This window comes from Canis lupus, chromosome 6 (assembly GCF_003254725.2).
Source record: "Canis lupus dingo isolate Sandy chromosome 6, ASM325472v2, whole genome shotgun sequence".
In the NCBI taxonomy this organism is placed as follows: domain Eukaryota; kingdom Metazoa; phylum Chordata; class Mammalia; order Carnivora; family Canidae; genus Canis; species Canis lupus.
In genome coordinates, this window is record NC_064248.1 from 39,613,978 (window position 1) to 39,632,590 (window position 18,613).

Sequence of the window (18,613 nt, forward strand, 5' to 3'; positions counted from 1 at the left end):
AAGGCAGACGCTTAAGGCGCCCCTGCACGGCAAAACCTTAATTCATTTTTCTCCTTTTGTTTTTTAGGTATTCATTTGGTAAGTGAAAATCAGAACCTACTCCGAGGAGTTTAGCGTTATACGTGGGTATGTATTTGTGCGGTTTCTCTGCTTATCTCCCTGCCTGAGTGGCCGTCAGCTTGGCAGGTGTCGCCGTGTTGCCCGATGTCTGTTGTTTACCCTGGGACCCTGGCCCACGCCTGCTTCCTTGCCCGGAGCGACGGGCCGGTGCAGACAGGACTGGTGATGTGCAGGTGCTGTGTCGGCCGTCTCCACACGCTGGGACGGATAGTCCCACGGCAGTGACCGCAGTGTTGTTGCGGACCAACCCCGTTCCTTGCAGGCCAGCCCTTCCCCACTCTAGGCCGTGCCGAGATCACAGGGGACCCGTGCCCGGGGACGCCCCAGGGCAGGGGAGGGGTCCCCCTAGAGCTAACACTGGCGGGATGCCCCAGAGATAGGTTTCTGCTTGGTTTGGTCAGGGGAGGACTTGAAGTTCCCCCAGCCCATGCTCTTGGGGAACGGTGCGCCCGGAGAGAGCATGGGGAGTAGCGTCTGTCCAGGGACGAGTGGGCAGGAGGCACCAGGCTGCTCGCGAGGCTGAGCAGATGACAGGGGCTAGCCGCCGTATGTGCTGTTACCACAGAGACGTCTGCTCGCTCCTCGCGAGCGACCCACGTGCCCACTTCAACATCCTTGATGCCCAGGTACAGTCCCCAACCACAGGAGGAGGATGGACCCGGATGGCAGGCCCGTCCCAGAGGAAAATGATGGTTGACAGAGGCCAGCCTCAGGGTTAGCGCAGCTGTCGTGAGGCACCAAGGCCCCCGATGAATGACAACAAGAGTTCTCGGGACAAAATGACTTGATGAGAAAAGAACCAAGTGGAGAATACAATATTTGAAATGACTCTTGGACAGGCTGGCTGGCAGGGTGGGAGTGACAGCAGCCGGTGGAGGGGGTCTTCGAGGCCACACAGACCTCCGGTGCCCTGTGGAGAGCTCAGGGGTTGGTGGCATGTGTGTGGAGCCGGGGGTGGAGGGCACAGGTGGCTGAAGTTTCCAGATTTGGCACAAGACACGGACATCAGACCCAAGGAGGCCGGGGAACCCCATGTAGCATGGCCGGGAAGACGCTGCGCCCCTCAGGTCCTCCACGTGCTGCTGGGGGCCCAGTGGTAGGGAGCAGCCGGACGTTCTAGGTGCTTGGGCCAGCGGGAGCGCGGCTATGTGCCGAGATGGGAGCTGGGGACTGGGACCCGTGTTGGGACAGAGGCTTCAGACCCAGGGCCGTGAGAGAGCCTGGTGTCCACTGCAGGGCTCTAGGCTGCTGTGGGAGACGGGAGGGACGGAGGGAAGGCCCTAGAGAGCAGGCGTCTGCAGGCCACCGTGGAAGCCTGCCCTCCTCCTCTCACTCCTCTACAGCACAGCGGACTATTTAAAGCAAAATAAGTCACTTGCCATCTGAGATTCACGGATGCATGTGCCAGAGCTCGGTGGGTGGACCCACGTGGTCCTGGGTTCCATGCATTATGTGATGCTGCACAACTTTTTAAAATATATTTTTTATTTGTATGAGAGTGAGTGAGCGAGCACATGTGTGCAAGAGAGGGAGAGAGAATCCTGAGGCCGACTCCATCTGAGCACAGAGCCTGACATGGGGCTCGACCCCAGGACCCTGACACAAAAACCTGAGCCTAAATCAAGAGTTGGATGCTCAACCGACTGTGCCACCTAGATGCTCCTCTGCTTTATTTTTTATTTTTTCATTTGAGAGATTGAGAGAGAGAAAGTACATGTGTGCACAAGGCGGGGAGGAGCAGAGGGAGAGAGAAACTTAGCAGACTCCGCGCTGAGCAGAGCCGGACGGGGACTCAAGGTCATGGCCCTGAGGTCATGGCCCGAGCTAAAACCGGGAGTCTGACGCTTCACTGCCGCGTGGTCCCCCTTACTCCCCGCAAAGCTGCACAGCGTGAAGGAGAGCTAAGGGAGGGTGTGCCCCGCAATCCTTGAGCAGCCACTAGAAGGCCGCAGAGGTGCCGCCAAGCATGGCAAAGTGCCGTCCTGAAAACATGCATCTGCAGGGCAGAGTGGGGCTCGGAGCCAAGCTGAGGGGTCACGGGAAGCCGTGAACTGAAATACCAGGTGAGTGGGGATGGCAGCCTAAGGGACCGAACACCGATTTGGGGACAGACGGGTGGGACCCCAGGAGAGAACGCTGGATCAGCCGTCCTTGCGTGGACGCACGGCCCAGGGCTGGAAGGGGGATGGAGACGTCCCTGCGGCAGCCACAGTCAGGGCCAGCAGCTGTGTTTACACCAGCAACAGATGCGTGTCCTCGCATCTGGAGGCCTGCATTGGGAGGATGCTCAGACCCGGGACACGTGGCAGAGGGGACGCAGGAGGGCACAGCAGCAGGACAGAGAAGGGACCGCCCACTGTTGAGGGCACGTGGGACACCCGGCAGCGCCCCAGCTACGCCCCAGCCACCAGCCAGCGTGGCACGTCGTCGTGTGAGGCCTCCACTCCCCGAGAGCCGTGTCTCCTGGCCAACGGAGCAAGTGCAGGGTAACGTGAGGACGGCTGGCGAGCAGGGTATGGCTCGGGAGGGGCCGTGACTGTCCAGGGTGGGCACGGGGGCAAGGAAAGCCCCCCACCGCCCGGGTCAGCAGCTCTGTAGCTCAGGGCTCCTGTCCGCCGGCCTCCCTGGGCCAAGCGAGGCCTGGGGCAGGGCAGGAGGCCGTGGAGGTCTCCCCGGTGGCCCCTGTGGGGGCGGGATGCCCACAGACCCCGTCCCCTGGGCCCAGAGCTGCTCAGGAAGGGATGTCAACTTTGCGGGTCCCGAGGCCCTGGGAACAGGTTGTGGCTGAGGCCGTGTCCTGGACGCGGTCCCAGTCGTGCTTCCACACAGCTTGGGGTGTCGCTGAGTGGGGCGGGGGCTCGACGGGAGGGCTAGGAACCCCTCTCCCCCGGCTGCAGGTGAAGCTGGGCCCTGTGCGGCCCCGGAGGCCTGCGAGCAGGCAGGGTGTGCGGGGAGGGCGGCTGCAGTCAGAAGGCACCGCAGGCACCGAGGGCAGCCTGCTCTGGCCGCGCAGCCCCAGTGCCAGCCTCCCCCAAAACGCTCAGTTCTGTGTCGTCACGTTCCCTTTAGGGGCTGCTGTTTCCCTACATGTTTGATGTAAACACTTCTGGATAAGCACAGGTGTGCCCGCCGACGGTGGGTTTTTAAGCGGAGCCACGGTCAGCAGGGGTGCCCCCCGTGTTGGAGCGGTAGTGATGGCCCTAAGGGCTGGGCCCGCGGGCACAGGTGGGCCATGCTGGGCTGCGGCGGTCCCCGTGTGCCACGGGCTGGGGGATGGAGCGCAGAGCGCCTGAGGCTGGAAGAGACGGACGGGCGGCAGGAGAACGTGTGAAGGAATAAAAGCCGCGAACTTTACAAGTTGAATGAACGGCACGTGCTGCAGATGGAGGAGTTCAGAGGCCGCCCCACGCCCTCCCGCACACACGTCCACCGGGTGAAAACCGGCGGGAAGAGAAAGTTCCCCACAGGTGCAGGCGCCAGTGGGAAGGACACCGGTGGGCTCGGCCCTCGGCGTCAGAGCGGAGGGAGGGCTGCTGGGTCGGCGCGCAGAGAAGGGACGTGCGGGAGGCTCTCCCCTCGGGGGCCAGAGGGCCCGAGCCAGCGGCAGGGAAAGGGACGGCGGCGAAGGATCTGAGGAGGGAGCTGACACGGCAGGAGGGAGCGTGCCGACGAATGCGGAGCTACCCCCGTGTTGTGGGCCTGTGCCCCCCACCAGTCCCTAGCACTGGCCCCGGGGGGCCCCTCAGTCAGTGGTGTCCTCGCGTGGCCTTTCTGCTCAGGATCGCACTGTTGTTTGGAGCAAGAAGCAAGCAATGGAATTCCCTCCGAACTTGTGTCGTCCCCTCGCCAGCGTGCAGCGTGGGCGGCCGGCCGCCAGCGGGACAAGGAGAGGCCCGGCCGACTGTGTGGGAGCGCACCCCCCCCCACTGGGTCCCAGGTACCTCAGGCTCCTCCTCCGAGAAACCGGCCTTGTTGCTCCCTTTCTTGTGAAAATCTATTAGGTGGATTGGAAATTGTAACAGTATCGGGTTTTTCCAACTGTTACGACCAAGGAACCTGCAGAAGCTCCGGCATGTGGGAGAGCCCGGCAGGGAAGTGGTGCACGAGGCTGGAACCAGAGCCCCGGCCCCCGGGGTCCCCGCAGTCAGCACGTAAGCCTTGGGGGCGGCCGTGAGGCCAGGGTGGCATCCACGGCGGGTGACTTGCCATCAGGAGACCCCGGCTTTGCTCCAAGGTCACACGTACCTGCCTACCATCTGTGAGCCCATGGGTGGCACCTGGCGCTCACGAGCCTCAGCCGGGAGCCAGGGACTCCATGGAAGTGCGGCCACTGCCAGGCCCTTCCCATGCAGCGCGGCCAGCCCGGGTCCAGGGGCCACTGCGAGTACAGGCCCTCCCTGCCTTTGGCCACCACGCAGCTCCAGATGCTCCCTCGCTGATGTCACAGGATGTGAGCCAGCTGCCAGGGCCACCAGGAAGGGCTGAGACCTTGGGGCGCTTTCCCCTCGGCCTCTCCCGGGGCCGCCCACGGGAGCCCAGTTCTGGCCCCAAGCGAGCCGTCCGGGCCCGATCGCGCACGCTCCTCTGTGTGCGTTTTCCTTATGTTTATTGCGTCTCTCTTTTGCCCAGGGACTTGGATGAGGATGAGGCCGCTCCGTGGACTCCCTCCGAGCGTGGCCGCGGGGCGGCTCCCCGAGAGGGCGAACCCCAGCTGGCGGTGCCATTCCCTCTGCGCTGCACGCGGCAGCCTTGGCAGGAGTGGGTGAATTAGGGTCAGGTGACACCCCGCGGCTCCTTAGCCACACCTGCGCCCTGGCAGGCATTCGCAGCCACGTTGGGCCCGCATGTCACAGCCTGCTTCCACTACTGTGGAGCTTCTGTGAGTTCCCCGGCTAGGACTCCAGTGGGTACGTCTGTTTTCTTCTGGGGACTCAAGCAGGTGGCGCCTCGGACCCTGGAAGGACTTGTGGGTCAAGTAAATTCCCTGCATTTTGGGGAGGGGCTTGCGAGGCGCCTTCCCTTCAGAATGACCACATGTGTCTCAGGGTATCTAAGTTTCTGGAATGTTTTCCACTGTCATACGGGGCCCCCCTACAGTGTGGGTGGCCCTGCCACTGTCCAACGGCCCTGGCCCCAGGGCGCCCGTTTGCAGCCAGCGGGGAGGGTGGCGGCTCTGGGAGTGGGGCCGTTTGCTCCAGGACGCGGACACACTGCATGTTTGCAGTTGCTTTGCTGCCTGCATCTCCGCTGAAGCCTCCACCCTGGCCGTGCTTGGAAGGCCATTGGTTCGGTGACTTCTACTTCAAAGATGGGCTTAAACGTGACTAATTCAAGTCTCCGCCAAGTACAGTTCCTGCTCCCTGCAGACTGTGCGCTCTTTGGTCCTCATGAGCTCGGGGCGGGGGCGGGGGCACGGGCACTCAGACTTCACTCTCCCCTGAAAGCAGCGTAGGAACCAGTAGGCCCAGACCAGCTGGTGCTTCTGGTCTTTTTTGCCCAGAAGGGGCTGCTCTTAGCCCACGGCGTCCCGGCATTGCTGGAGCCCTGACGGGCCTCGTGTTGGGTGAAGGAGGACCCAGGAAGGTCCCCATGTTCCAGACCTTTCTTGGAGCTGAGTCCTGCACATGAACCCCAGATGTCTCTGCTGAGACAGGACCCCCGGGCCTAGGGTGGCCCAGAGCTCCAGGTGGGGCTGGCTGGTGGCCACAGTGGGCATGGGGCCTGCGACCAGGAGCTGAGCCCTCGCGGGGTCCTTGTCCCCAGACAGACACATGCGAGGAAGATGGGTGTTTTGCTGAGGCCTCTTCTGTCGTTCGAGGCTCCTGAGGCTTCTGGAGGATTTCTGGTCCTGAAAAGGATCATGTAACTTCAACTGTGACTTTAGCACGAGGGACCTCATTGTGTGCAGGTGGTGGCCTCAGGTGGTCTCCCAGGTGGGTCCCGGGCCTCCACCTCCCCCGCGCTGATCCCCCATCGGGAGCTTCGGAAACTTGGCCGTTCAGAGGAGCGCAGCAGGCTACATGAGCGTGTGCTTGGTTTACACACAGGAGTTTTCTTTCCATAGGTTCTCGTCTCTCTTCCTGCTGCTGCGTGGGATGGGTTTGGTTTGGTTTTGGTGCCATCGTGGTTTAGCAGGTCCTTTGTCGAGGGGTCAAGGCCCAGCAGGCCAGCTGAGGGCAGGGAGCTGCAGGTAAAGGACTGATCTAAGGCTCGCTCCCCACGTGTACCCTCAGACGAGCGTCGGGGCTGGAGGTAGCTCCGGGGCCAGGTCTGCTTTGTCTTGAACACAGCTCATGGGTCGATGTCCCACACGGTGCTTGGATGTGGCAGGCAGCTCAGCACCCGTCCTCCCTGGTTGGACAAGGAGCCTGGGTGCCCCTGCCTGCCCCCTGGGGTGTGACAGTGTGAGGGAAGGACTCCGGGGGGCTGCACGCCTGGGGACGTTCCATTGTAGGAAAGGAGCACTCCGTTTTCTCTGCGGGCCCGTCGGCTGAGAGCTGGATGCTTTAGGAACCATTGGTTTCAGTAAGCAGCTCAGCGGACTACGGAGTTATCCTGACGTGCTCACCACTGAGTGTCAACTGTCCTCGGGCCGGCAGGTGTCAGGCCTAGCTGCAAATTGCTGAATCAGGGAGCAGGACCCTGGAGGAGACTGGGGCGACCTCGGTCTCAGGGAGGATCCAAAGGGGGGAATGCAGCAGGTCTCTGTGTGAGCTGTGGGGATGGGTGGCAGGTGCTGGTCCCGCGCAATGGTGTCTGGGGGCAGTGGAGGTGCAGGTGGGCCTCATCTGAGCAAGTGTGTCTGTGCTGGGAGAAGTGGCCCTTTGGCCTTTCGGCACCCTTCTCCTTTCCGGCGGGATGCTTTTCCTGGTTCCTTATTAAGTTGATTTCCAGGCAGGTCCAGTGCTGGCATCCATGCTAATGTGGCCTGGACTCTTGAACCCCCGTGTCCGTCCCAGCAGCACCTCCTGCCAGCCGTTGTGAATTAAGTGCTGCCCGTGACCCCTTACCCCTGCTGCTCTTAAATTCATGCTTTAAAAACAGCTTAATGAGGGGTTTACTGGTCCAATTGGAAGTTTTTATTAAAACCTATTAGTGCTGGAGCGGAGCCTGCCTACAGGAAGCGATTAGGCAGCCACAGAGTTCCAGGCAGACTCGGCTACAGCAGGCCCCCCCAAACCGTTTCCAGACCCTTGTGGCCGCAGCGCTGCGCTTTGCCTGGTTCTCATATCCTCTACTTTAATTTATGGTTCGTCTCATTCCTTTCCATCCCCCATGTCCAAGAAGGCAGTTTCTTTTAATCAAATTATTCCCATAATCAGAGGCAGCCTCGCCTGCCCTGTCCTGTGAGCTTGCCCGGCTCCTCACCCTTTCAAGGGAGTCTTTCCTGCTGTTGTTTCCTGGGTGCTCGGGCTTTCTGCAGCCACTCTCCTAGCGTGGGCCCCTGCAGGTGTCAGCCGGCACCCTTCCTCCCTGCTGCCTGGGAATGACCGTGGCCACTTGGCACTGTTAGGTGTGGTCCCTTGTCTGCTCGTGTCCTTAGGAAGGACGGAGACGCCTGCATCCAGTGATTTCCAGAGCTGCCATGTGACGTGTGTGGGCTGTGAACCATCTCCACTAGCAGAGATGCTCATTTCCAAAGTGAAAAAAACCATCTTGAAAGGCTTCTGTCCCAGGTTCACTGGGAGGAGCCATTGTTGGCCGTGACAGCCTGACAGGGGCCCAGAGCCTGACTGCCGTCAGCCTCTGGCCTGTTGTCTTTGCCCTGTCCTGGGCTCTCCAGAATTTCTGTTGCTTTCTCAGCCGGGGTCTTGGGGCTGGTCCTGATCTGTGGGGAAATGAAAATTTTTTTAAGATTTTATCTTTGACAGCATGAACAGGGGGAAGCAGCAGACAGAGGGAGAGGGAGAAGCAGACTCCTCGCTGAGCAGGGTGCCTGAGGCGGGACTCAGTCCCAGGACCCCGGGATCGTGACCTGAGCAGAAGGCAGATGCTTCACGGACTGAGCCCCGCAGGTGTCCCTGGGGGGGCTATCCTTGCCTCGTTTCCCCCCTGCTGTCCTGTCTTTGCCTCACCCTCTCTGTCTGCACACCATAGTTCCCTTCCATGCTCACTGGGAACACCAGCACAGGAGCCATCAGTGGGAGGCTGGGGCCCGGGGGCCACCAAAGGCACCCTCCCCACAAGCAGCAGCTGGCATGAGTCTCTCATCGTGCTGGGTTCTCCTTCCTCGTGTGTGTGCACACGGTACATGCTGCTTGTTTTTCAGTCTTTTTCATCTAACAGTTGCTTCTCCCTCCCATGTTAACCCCTAGCTTATACCCTCTCTCACCCTCATGCCTCCTCAGATCTGTGTGCAACACACGCACACACACTCAGGTTAAGATCACCATACACCAAAATGGGGCCGCACTATATGCATATCTACCATTCTGTTTTCACTCAGGACTATCGGGTGAAAATTCCTTGGTTGGACTTACAAGAAAATCTTTTTTGGGGGCATCTGGGTGGCTCAGGGCTTGAGCATCTGCCTTTGGTTCAGGGCATGATCCTGAGGTCCCGGGATCGAGTTCTACATCTGGCTCCCCACAAGGAGCCTGCCTCTCCCTCTGCCTGTGTCTCTGCCCCTCTCTAGGTCTCTCTCATGAATAAATAAGTAAAATCTTAAAAAAATAAAGATCTTTTTTTCTTACAATCATTAACATTTTGTTTATTCTCAATTTCTCCCATCACATTAGGTAACCATTTCTATTTCTAAAACTTATCTCTTTAATATGCAGAATTCTAGGATAGTGAAGAAGCATTTTGTTGCTTTAATTCATATTTCTAGTTCTGAATCCCTTTGGGTACTTTTGTCTGAAATGCTTCTAAGTTCCCTTTTTAAAATTGTATAGATATAGATGTTTGACTAACATTTGCTCCTTTTGGCTTTTGGATTTATTTCCATTAATTTGAAACATAAATGTGAAAAATGATTTGTATCCCAACCTAATACGACTTTAGAATAGGAAAGTCATGACAGATTAAATGTGGCAAAGAATGTGCTTGGGAATTAACATAGATAGCATTTCTTATCCGTCCACGTTAGTCACAGCAACATCATGGTTGTCTGACTACCAGTGCCCTAGGGGTTGGAAAACATGGTTTTGTTACCACGCTGTCTTCTGGAGACTTGTACCAAGTCTCCGTGGCCAGGGTCTGTCTGACTGCCACCCGCTCTCCCTTCCACCCTCCTGCTGTTGCCATCATGGCTGCATGCTCTTAGGAGTGGCCTTTCCACCCCCACTGCCAGCTGTAGTTCTAGCTTAACTCATGGGCAATGCTGAATGCTCATGTGTTCCCTCCTGTATTCTTGTGGTCAAAACCATCATTTTTTTTTTCCAAATAACTGGTTTTATCTGATTTAAAAAAAAATGTGTTCTGGCTCATTAATTTGTACTTTTTATATGTTGTTTCCTCTTTCTGGGAGGAAGGGGTTTATTATTTTCTAAGATTATGAGTTGATTGTTTAACTCATTAGTTTTCTTTTTTTTTTTAATTTTTTATTTATTTATGATAGTCACAGAGAGAGAGAGAGAGAGGCAGAGACACAGGCAGAGGGAGAAGCAGGCTCCATGCACCGGGAGCCTGACGTGGGATTCGATCCCGGGTCTCCAGGATCACGCCCTGGGCCAAAGGCAGGCGCTAAACCGCTGCGCCACCCAGGGATCCCTAACTCATTAGTTTTCCATCTTTTCTTAGCTGCTAATGAAAGAAAGCATGGAGGCAGGTCACCACTCCCCTCTGTGTCCCTGGCCCACCCACCATGTCATCTGAGATTCCAGGATCTTCCTGACAATGGCGTATATATAGTTTTATAATCATCAGTGCTGATGCCTCTTTGGTCCAAGTGCTATTCAGAGAAAAACTTCAGAAATCCCAAGCCCGGGCAGCCCGGGTGGCTCAGCGGTTTAACATCACCTTCGGCTCAGGGCGTGATCCTGGAGACCCGGGATCGAGTCCCACGTCGGGCTCCCTGCATGGAGCCTGCTTCTCCCTCTGTCTGTGTCTCTGCCTCTCTCTCTCTCTCTCTCTCTCTCTCTCTCTCTCTCTCTGTGTCTCTAATGAATAAATAAATAAAATCTTAAAAAAAAAAAGCCCTCAGGGCTTTATAGGTGAACTTTTGTTGATCAGTTTCTGAGTTTAGTACACTGTAAGCAGATCATCAGGCCTGGAGGTAGTTCTTTTATTTTAAAAAAATTAGACATGTATGGATTAGAAAGAAATTGTATTACACAGCTTCTGACAAAAACAATATCTTCTTTTACGTCTGCTCACTCCATCCTGCTTTCCAGAGCAACTCCTTTATTCCTTCTCCCACTGCTAGTATTTACCTCCGTATTTCTGAATAATACATTTATGTAGATTATTCTACATAATGTCACTTTTAGACTTTATATCCTTCCTATTATGAATGATAAGAATTACTCTCCCATATCTCTAATTGTCTTTCCCTCACTGTCTCAGTATGGCTATGTCACAAATATAATTTATGAAACTCATGTTCAGTCTTTACGTTGTGTAAATGTTAGCTGGTGAGGCAACAGTGGGTTGTGCTCACTAGTTTCTAATAACTCTTTGTTTTTCCTGGAGTTAATAGTTGCCTCTTCTTTTTTGGTTTGCTTTTTTTCATCTCTGATCATGTATCACCATTCCATTTCAAATTCACCAACAAAACACAACTGCTTGACTTCTCCCAATACTGTTTTTACTGAATCAAACACATTAGATGATCTATCAATCCCCTGTCCCATCTCCCCTGTGTCCCCCCCTTCCCCCAGCCCAGAGATTTCTGTTCAGGAACTGTCATCACCTGGAGTGGGTGCTTTATAGGGTTCTGGATTTGGAGAGTGTGGGGCAGGTTAATTATTTGCCAGATTGGGTACCACTGACTTATTTGTCCTTGTTCCCATCCTAGAGGTCCTTAGGGTTCATAGAGGCAGTCCCAGTTGTGCCAGAAGTTAAGGTTCAGAGACACAGCCACTTCTCTACTGTCTTCTCCCCCATGTATATTCTAGAGCATTATTCTTAAGAGGATAATTTTTAAGCCGTTGTCTTGATCACATTTATATAAAGACAGCTAAAAGCAGCTGGTGAGATGAACCCTTCCCTTTACTTCTCCAGCACTAGCAGTCGCCTGAGGCAAGATGAACCATTGCCCTCACGCTGTTTCCCTGCCAGGTAAACACTGATGTGTACTGAATCACAGTGAACAGCTGAGAGGCCGGAGAAGGGCTCTGGTCTCCTCAGACACCATTGCAGCCACTGGCTGGCCTGGAACCTCCAGAATCTGGTGTGTGTCCCTGGAGCTTCCTGGCTCCAATGCCCCATTGTTGGATGCAAGAGGAACACAGCGTCGGCGAGCCTGACCTTTGCCAATGCCAATAACAGGGAGAGGCATTGTTAGGTTAGCCCTGGAGTAGCAGCTGTGTGCCAGTTTCTTTTGTAAATGCTTTGATATTTTAAAACAGAAATTTTAAGCAAGGAAGCCATGCTTTGTTGCTATTACAATAGCAGCTCTTGTCTGTGTGGAGTCATTGAATGGAGACACTGATACCGGTGCAGTTTCAGTACCGTTAATCGTTCCTAAGTACATAGAACACATCTCTTCTTAATGGTTTGTATCCTTTTCTTACAGTTTTATGGCTCTTTTAAAGTAGGATCCCTGAGGCACCTGGGTGGCTCAGAGGTTGAGTGCCTGCCTTCTGTGCAGGGCGTGATCCCGGGGTCCTGGGATCGACTCCCACGTCTGGCTCCCTGCATGGAGCCTGCTTCTCCTCAGGACCCTGACGGTTTGAAGCCTGTGTCTCTGCCTCTCTCTCTCTCTCTCTCTCTCTCTGTGTCTCATGAATGAATATATAAAATATTTTTAAAAATAAAGTAGGATCCCTGTACTTCTTATGGGCAGGTTGGCGGGTCTCAGATGTAAATACCCTTGACAAGATAGAACATTGTTGGTTTTCCATTTGGCTTTAGCCTCAGTGAATGCCTTTTGAGCATTTAGGAGATTTACATTCAGACAGGATCGTGATAAATTTTTGTGCCATGTTCATCCACACTGACTGGGCTCCATGCTGGCTGCTCCCACAGTGGGACACAGCCCCCAGGACTGTGCACCTATCCACAGACTACCTCTTGTATCTGCGCAACAGGTGCTCCCAGCCCTGGGCCCAGCTTTGTTTTTCTCCAACTCCCCACCCTCTGACATGGGTCTTTATGTGTATGTTGGTTTATCATCTCTCTACCTGCTGTCCTCCCAAAAGACAGCCCATGAGGGCCAGGCTTCATGCATTCACCCCCATCACCACAGCATGTAGGACGGAGGGCACTCGATCACAGCGTGCCGGGTCCACAGTAAGCCTGCACGTGGGTCCATACTCAGGTCGCCACACATTCTTATATTGTCACTCTTCTCAAGACCCCCAGCCGCCCAGGAGCCTGTGCTTGGTGTGGTGTGTGACGTGCTATACAGAGAAAACTGATCAGTTTTTGTTTTTTTTTCCAATGACCTGTCTCCTGAACTCTGACCACTAGCACAATGGCAGCATGCATTCTGGTGCTTGAGAGATGGTTGTGTTGACGCCCATGCAGCCCTTCCCAGGGATGTCACTGGCTTCAGTAGCCTTGGGTATGGAAACAACACCTTTCCCTCCTTGGCACTATAAGCTGGACACAGGAGAAGTGCTAAGCAAAATGTCCACAGTCCATTGACTGAACCCAGCCAAAGGCTCAGCAGAAAATGGAAAACCAACCCCAGAGCAAGAGGCAACATCTGAGGTCCCATCTGAGCTCGGTGCTCCTCAGTCTCAGCCAGAGCGGATCCAGGATGAACAGCAGCACGGCCACACTTTGTTCCCAGGTTGCCAGTGAGAGGCGGCTCCTGTCTAAGGCAGAGGCCCCAAGACCCTGTCCTCTCCTCGATGGTCAGGTGTATGCCCATCTCGGGCCAACCCCAGGTGCTGACCCCCAGGTGCTGACCAGGGGTTCTAGCTTGTACCTGGTGAAATGGTGTCAACAGGACTTTTATTTTATTTTATTTTTTTAAGATTTTATTTATTTATTCATGAGAGACAGAGAGAGGCAGAGACACAGGCAGAGGGAGGTGACTGTTAAAAAGATGATCTTGATGTAGTTTCTCAGAGAAACGCTGCAGAGTCCTTATCAGCCTTCACCTTGCATCCTGGCAGGTGGCCCGTAACCATGGTCAGAACCGAGACGGCAGCCGTGGCGGGACTGGTGACTGAGCCGCACCGTGCTTGGGTTTCTCCAGCTTTCCCACCAGGGGCCCCCGGGCCACACTGCCCTCAGCCGCCTTGTCTCCTGCGTCCCCCTGGTCCCTGGCGGTCTGCAGGACTTCTGTGGCTTCTCAGGACCCTGACGGTTTGAAGCAGTTCTGGTCCCGTATTTGGTATGGCGCCCCTCACCCCAGACGTGTCTGGTGTGTCTCGTGAGTCTCGTGATGAGACGGTCACAGAGGGGAGGTGCCCTTGTCACCAGATCGGGCGCCTGGGTCCACACGACTCCACGGGTGATGCTGACCCGGGTCACCCGGTGAGGTGCGTCTGCAGGTGTCTCCTCCCGTCGGGTCACTGGGCCCGGCGTGCGCCCGGGTCATCATCTGGGATTCCTCTGTAGCTTGTGCGCTCCCTCCGCTTCTTCCTCGGTCCTCACCTTTACTTACACATCAGGTTATGTTCCCACGCTGTTCCCAGGGTGGGTATCGAACAATTTGCAGATCTACATTAAAGCCACATAGTCCTTATTCAAAATTGAGGGAGGGACACCTGGGTGGCTTAGTCAGTTATGCATCTGCTTCAACCGAGGTCATGATCCCGGGGCCCCGGGGTCAAGCCCCATGTTGGGTGCTCTGCTCAGTGGGGAGTCGGCTGCTCCAGCTCCCTCTGCTGCTCCCCCTGCTTGTGTGCATGTGAGCTTTTGCTCTCGTTCAAATAATTAAAATCTTTTTTAAAAAATTGAAGGAGATTTTTTGATATTACAAAGTTATCCTGTTTTTTCCTTCAAGATTGTGCACTGTGGGACTCCTGGGTCAGCAGTTGAATGTCTGCCTTTGGCTCAGGGTGTGACCCTGGGGTCTTGGGATCGAGTTCCACGTTGGACTCCCCGCAGGGAGCCTGCTTCTCCTTCTGCCTGTGTCTGTGCTTCTTTTTGTATCTCTCATGAATAAATAAATACAATCTTTAAAAAAAAAAAAAGATTTTGGGCAGCCCCAGTGGCTCAGTGGTTTAGTGCCGCCTTCAGCCCGGGCCTGATCCTGGGGTCCTGGGATCGAGTCCCACGTCGGGCTCCCTGCATGGAGCCTGCTTCTCCCTCTTTCTCTCTCTCTCTCTTTCTCTGTCTCTCATAAATAAATAAATAAAATCTTTAAAAAAAAAAGATTTGAGCACTGATTTGAGGCTTTTCTTCAGCCATCATTACTGCAATGTTCTGGTGGTGATTTCTGTTTCCCTCATTCCTTCTGGCATTATGAGTTGGAATTCCCCAAATGGGAAGAGCTGTCCCTTTGTCCTCTATTTATTTATCAAATACTTGTTTACATTGCTGTGGCTCCTCACTCAGTTCTCCTAGAGCGGGCTCTGGCACAGTGAGGGCTGGCCTTGCACGTTGCCCAGCCGTGGCTGGGGGCCCCCTGAGGCTGGCTGCCGCACCTGTGTTGTGCCCCCCTGACTTCCGAGCCCTCTGGGAGCTGCAGGCCCATCTTGTGGTTTCCCCTCTGCAGCCTGCATCCAGTTCTTCCCCCAGGGGCCTGGTGCCTTCTCACAGAGAACAGGGTCAGACACTGTGGACTGGGTGCTGGGTGTGCTCGTCGCTGACGGGGTGGCGCTGCTTCTCTGCCCCGCCGTGCACAGAGCCAGGCAACGTGTGAATGCTCACAACACACCACTGGGAAGCAGTGAGTGGCTAACAGGACCTGGTGAACCTGGGAGGCCTCACACTCGCAGGTGCTGGCAGGGCGGGGGCGGGGAGAGGCTGCCCGCATGCTCCCTGTGACGGGCGCGTCTCTCATCGACAGCCATGTCCGCGTTGTGGCGCCTGGAGTAAGCAGCCTTGGGACCCTGCGCTGCTCGTCAGTGTGCTGTGAACCTTGACTGCTCTAAAAGTTAAAAAAAAAAAAAAACAAGTCTACAGCACAAAGTAAATGTTCGCCTATGCAAATCTTTAAAGAGCCAAGCAGGATGTGTGGGGAAGGCAAGTACGAGCATTAACAGATGAATCTATTGATAAACATGTGTTTACACACTCGTGTCTGTATGGTACGCATTCTACGTAACTTGTCCTGAATCTGTGCCGTTTTCCATTCCGTGGATGACGTACCTGCATATGGATCTACTGGATAACCACGTGGACAGATTCCCTGTGTGCCCTAGGTCTGATCACACAAATGCAGGAGACAACCTAGATGGTAGAAGGCTGTTAGCATCGGTAGAGGCATTTTAAAAATAAACTACAAAGCCGCTGTCAACGGTGAGCAGTCTGGGGTAGCTAGTAAGCGCGTGGCAACTCGGCCAGCGCCCCTGGGGACCCGTGGTCACACCAACAGTGAACTGTCGCACCCTGCCTGGGGGACTTGGGAGGGCGGCCAGCCGGGCCCCACCAGCAGCTCAGGACACCGCGCAGCCTCCCGGAGGACAGCGTAGCCGCATGGTTGCGGCATCTCTGAAGCGTGTGCTCCTGTCGGTCCCCAGCCCCACTTTATGGTTTTGTACAGCAGGACGAGGAGTGTGCAAACACACAGGTGTTTATGGCAGGAGAAAATGGAAATATACTTAAATGTTCAGCCATGGAGAATTACTTCAAATTACATCTCTGTGGATTACTAAACAGTATGATTTAATGATGCAAAAATACACTGAAGATGTATTAAATTGTGCTTTAAACTGTGTGCTTTAAACTTTAGTTTTGCTTCTGAAGAAAATCTTTCAAAATTGTTTTGAAGTATGTGATCAAGGAGTCAGATTTAGCTCTGAGTGATCAGATCACTTTTTTTCTTAGTTCCAGTTTATTTTCATTGAACATTTTTGCTCTCAAGAATGAATGAATTTGTTTTAGTAACAGTAGTTGTAATAAATTGGGTCTAGTAACTTGAAATCAGTGTTAGATCAAAGGTGAACAAATGTGAGCCGGGCACAGGGCAGGAGGAGACAGACCATGGTCCCACCAGGCTTCGGGGTGTCCAGGTGGAGACAGGGCAGGAGGGAGAGGGGAGGCTGAGGGGTGTCATGGGGCCCGCTCCCAGCCTGGTGCCCTTGGCCTGCTGGAAAGTCTCCTGGGCCTGGGCTTCAGGGTGTTTATGGCTGCAGGTGGGATCTGAGTGGCTGTGGTGGCTGCTGGGGCTTGGGGAAGAGTGAGGGGCCCGGAGGAGGGCAGGGTGTCATGACCCGGAATGGACTTAGATCTGTCTCTTGTCTGGGCAGGTCCGAGGTTGACCTATGCTCAGCGTTGCTGCTGGCAAGACTGGGCACCGTCTGCCTCGGCCCCCCACCCCGGGCAGTGTGTGGAGAGCCCCCCACCCCGGGCGGCTGAGGGTCCAGAGAACAGGAGTCTAGGGCCCCGTGCCCTGTTACGGAGAGGGCCTGCTAAGGGTGGGGAATGGTCCCTGGAGCCACCGCTGGAGCCCAGCTGGGCCGCGGGCCCGAGGAGAGCAGGGCCCACCGAGAACTGTGTCATCAGTATGACTTAGTGCCGTGGGCGCCTCCACACGGGCTCCAGAAGCCGTCCACAGGAGGGGGGCGCCCCCAGGGCCAGGCACGGGGTGGCACTTGGCGCTTCCCCAGGGCCTGGTGAGTCTCCCGCCCGCCCTCAGGCTGTGCTGTGTCCCTGACTCCGTGTTTCCTGACCCAGAGACCTCCTTCCATCTGAGTGGGCGTCGCGTGATCTGCCTCAGGAAAGGCCCAGGGCTCGGGGATGAAAGCGGTGATTCAGGAAACAGGAAGCCGTGAGTCTCCCCAAGCCAAGTGGCTCTCCAGGCCTCAGAGGCTTCTGGGCCCCCCACAGCTTGGCCCCTTCCTAAATTCCGAGCATGTATGTGGTTGTGGTGACTCACGTGCAGGCCCCATCTCGGCGCAGCGCCCGTTCCTGCGGGGCGGCCTCTCACAACACACCCCACCGTGCAGCTCTCGCGGGGGAGCCTTGCCCCCACCATTTGGTCACCTGGCTTCGAGGCCTGGATCCAGGACTCTGGGCCCAGCATCCATAAGTGACAATTCTCTTCCTTTTCCCCCCGATGGTGCCAAAGTCAGCAACTACGGTCAACCCCCACTGACGACGGCGAGGGGGGCTCTGCTGCGCCCACGTGGGCCCTGTGGTCTAGGAGCAGGACAGAACCCGCGATCCTGGAGACCGTGGCTGCCGTGTTCCGGGACCCCACGCCCCCTTGCCCCCTCAGGCCCTGCCATGCGGCCTGGCGTGCGCAGGATGAGCAGGCCTCTGTGGGTATGCATGGCTCCTCAGCCCCGCTTCACCTCCAGTTCTCAGCCTCCTCGGGGAAGCTAATCACTCAGAGAGTGGATCTCCTACTTTGGGGGGAGGGGGGGAACCTTCTTTAGAGTCACACCTGGATAGTTTGGCTACACGCACCGTCCTCGCAGAGACTGTGGCTTTCTGAGCTCTGGGTGGTTCTTCTGGAAAATGCATGTTCATTCTGCTGGCTTTTTAAAAACTTTTGTGCATCCCTCTATAAAGTGTAACGGGGTTTCTTTACAAAGCTTTTAAATACCTTTTTAAAAGACTCCTTCCCATACTCACTGTAAGATTGGTTTCTAGAACAAATGGCAATTTAAGACGGTGCGTTTCACAGTTTGTTGGGATCTGTGAACATGCTGTCAGTGAGTTCCAGATGTCCCCACAGATGGGAGAGTCCCTCGCTTATTTTTCTTTGACTTCTGATTATGAATACTTTGGGGCACCCACAGCCTCAGAGCGCCCCCGTTAACGGGCACTGCCTCCCCTGCTACGGTGCTGGGCCAGGTGCCCCAGGCCCGGCTGCTCCAGCTGGGGCCCCGAGACGGGGCTTTCTCAGCAGCGCCACCGCTGTACGGCCGGCCCGGCTGAGCCATCGGCGGGATCCTATCAGCCGCTTAGCCTGCGTTCCCATGGTGCCGGCCACCTCAGAAGTCTGCGCGTGTCTACAGCTGCTGTGTCCCCACGGGGACCCCGGACACGCTTGATGGATGCAGTCCTGTAGCCTCTTAAGGACCCCCCCCCCATGTCCCCAGACGGGGTTTTGTGGCAGGGCAGGGAGCACGGCTGCCCTGCACAGAGCTCGCGGCCTGCTGCCCGCTGCCCCCTGCCCGCCGCTAGAGGGGACGCGTCAGGGAGCTGGGGCCTCTTGCTGCGGCTCGAAAGCACAGGCTGCCTTTCCTCTCTTCCTGCGGCGGCGGATTGCTGAGCCCTTACCAGCCCAACCGCCCGTTAGCCGACGGGCCGCGGTGGCCGG

At 55.8% G+C, this 18,613-nt stretch overlaps 1 protein-coding gene across 7 annotated transcripts in view; it reads left to right on the plus strand.

The window, feature by feature from the left end:
- LMF1 (lipase maturation factor 1) overlaps positions 1 to 18,613 on the plus strand; it is an 88,216-nt gene that overhangs the window by 20,927 nt on the left and 48,676 nt on the right. For 5 of the 7 annotated variants that reach the window (XM_049111570.1, XM_049111572.1, XM_049111568.1 and 2 more), the window contains exon 3: positions 68 to 78. In XM_049111570.1, the coding sequence (XP_048967527.1) occupies positions 68 to 78 (11 nt within the window). Of the gene's footprint in view, positions 1 to 67; positions 79 to 234; positions 2,634 to 18,613 lie in introns of those variants that run through there. The other 2 variants (XM_049111569.1, XM_049111571.1) reach the window with 2 other exon arrangements.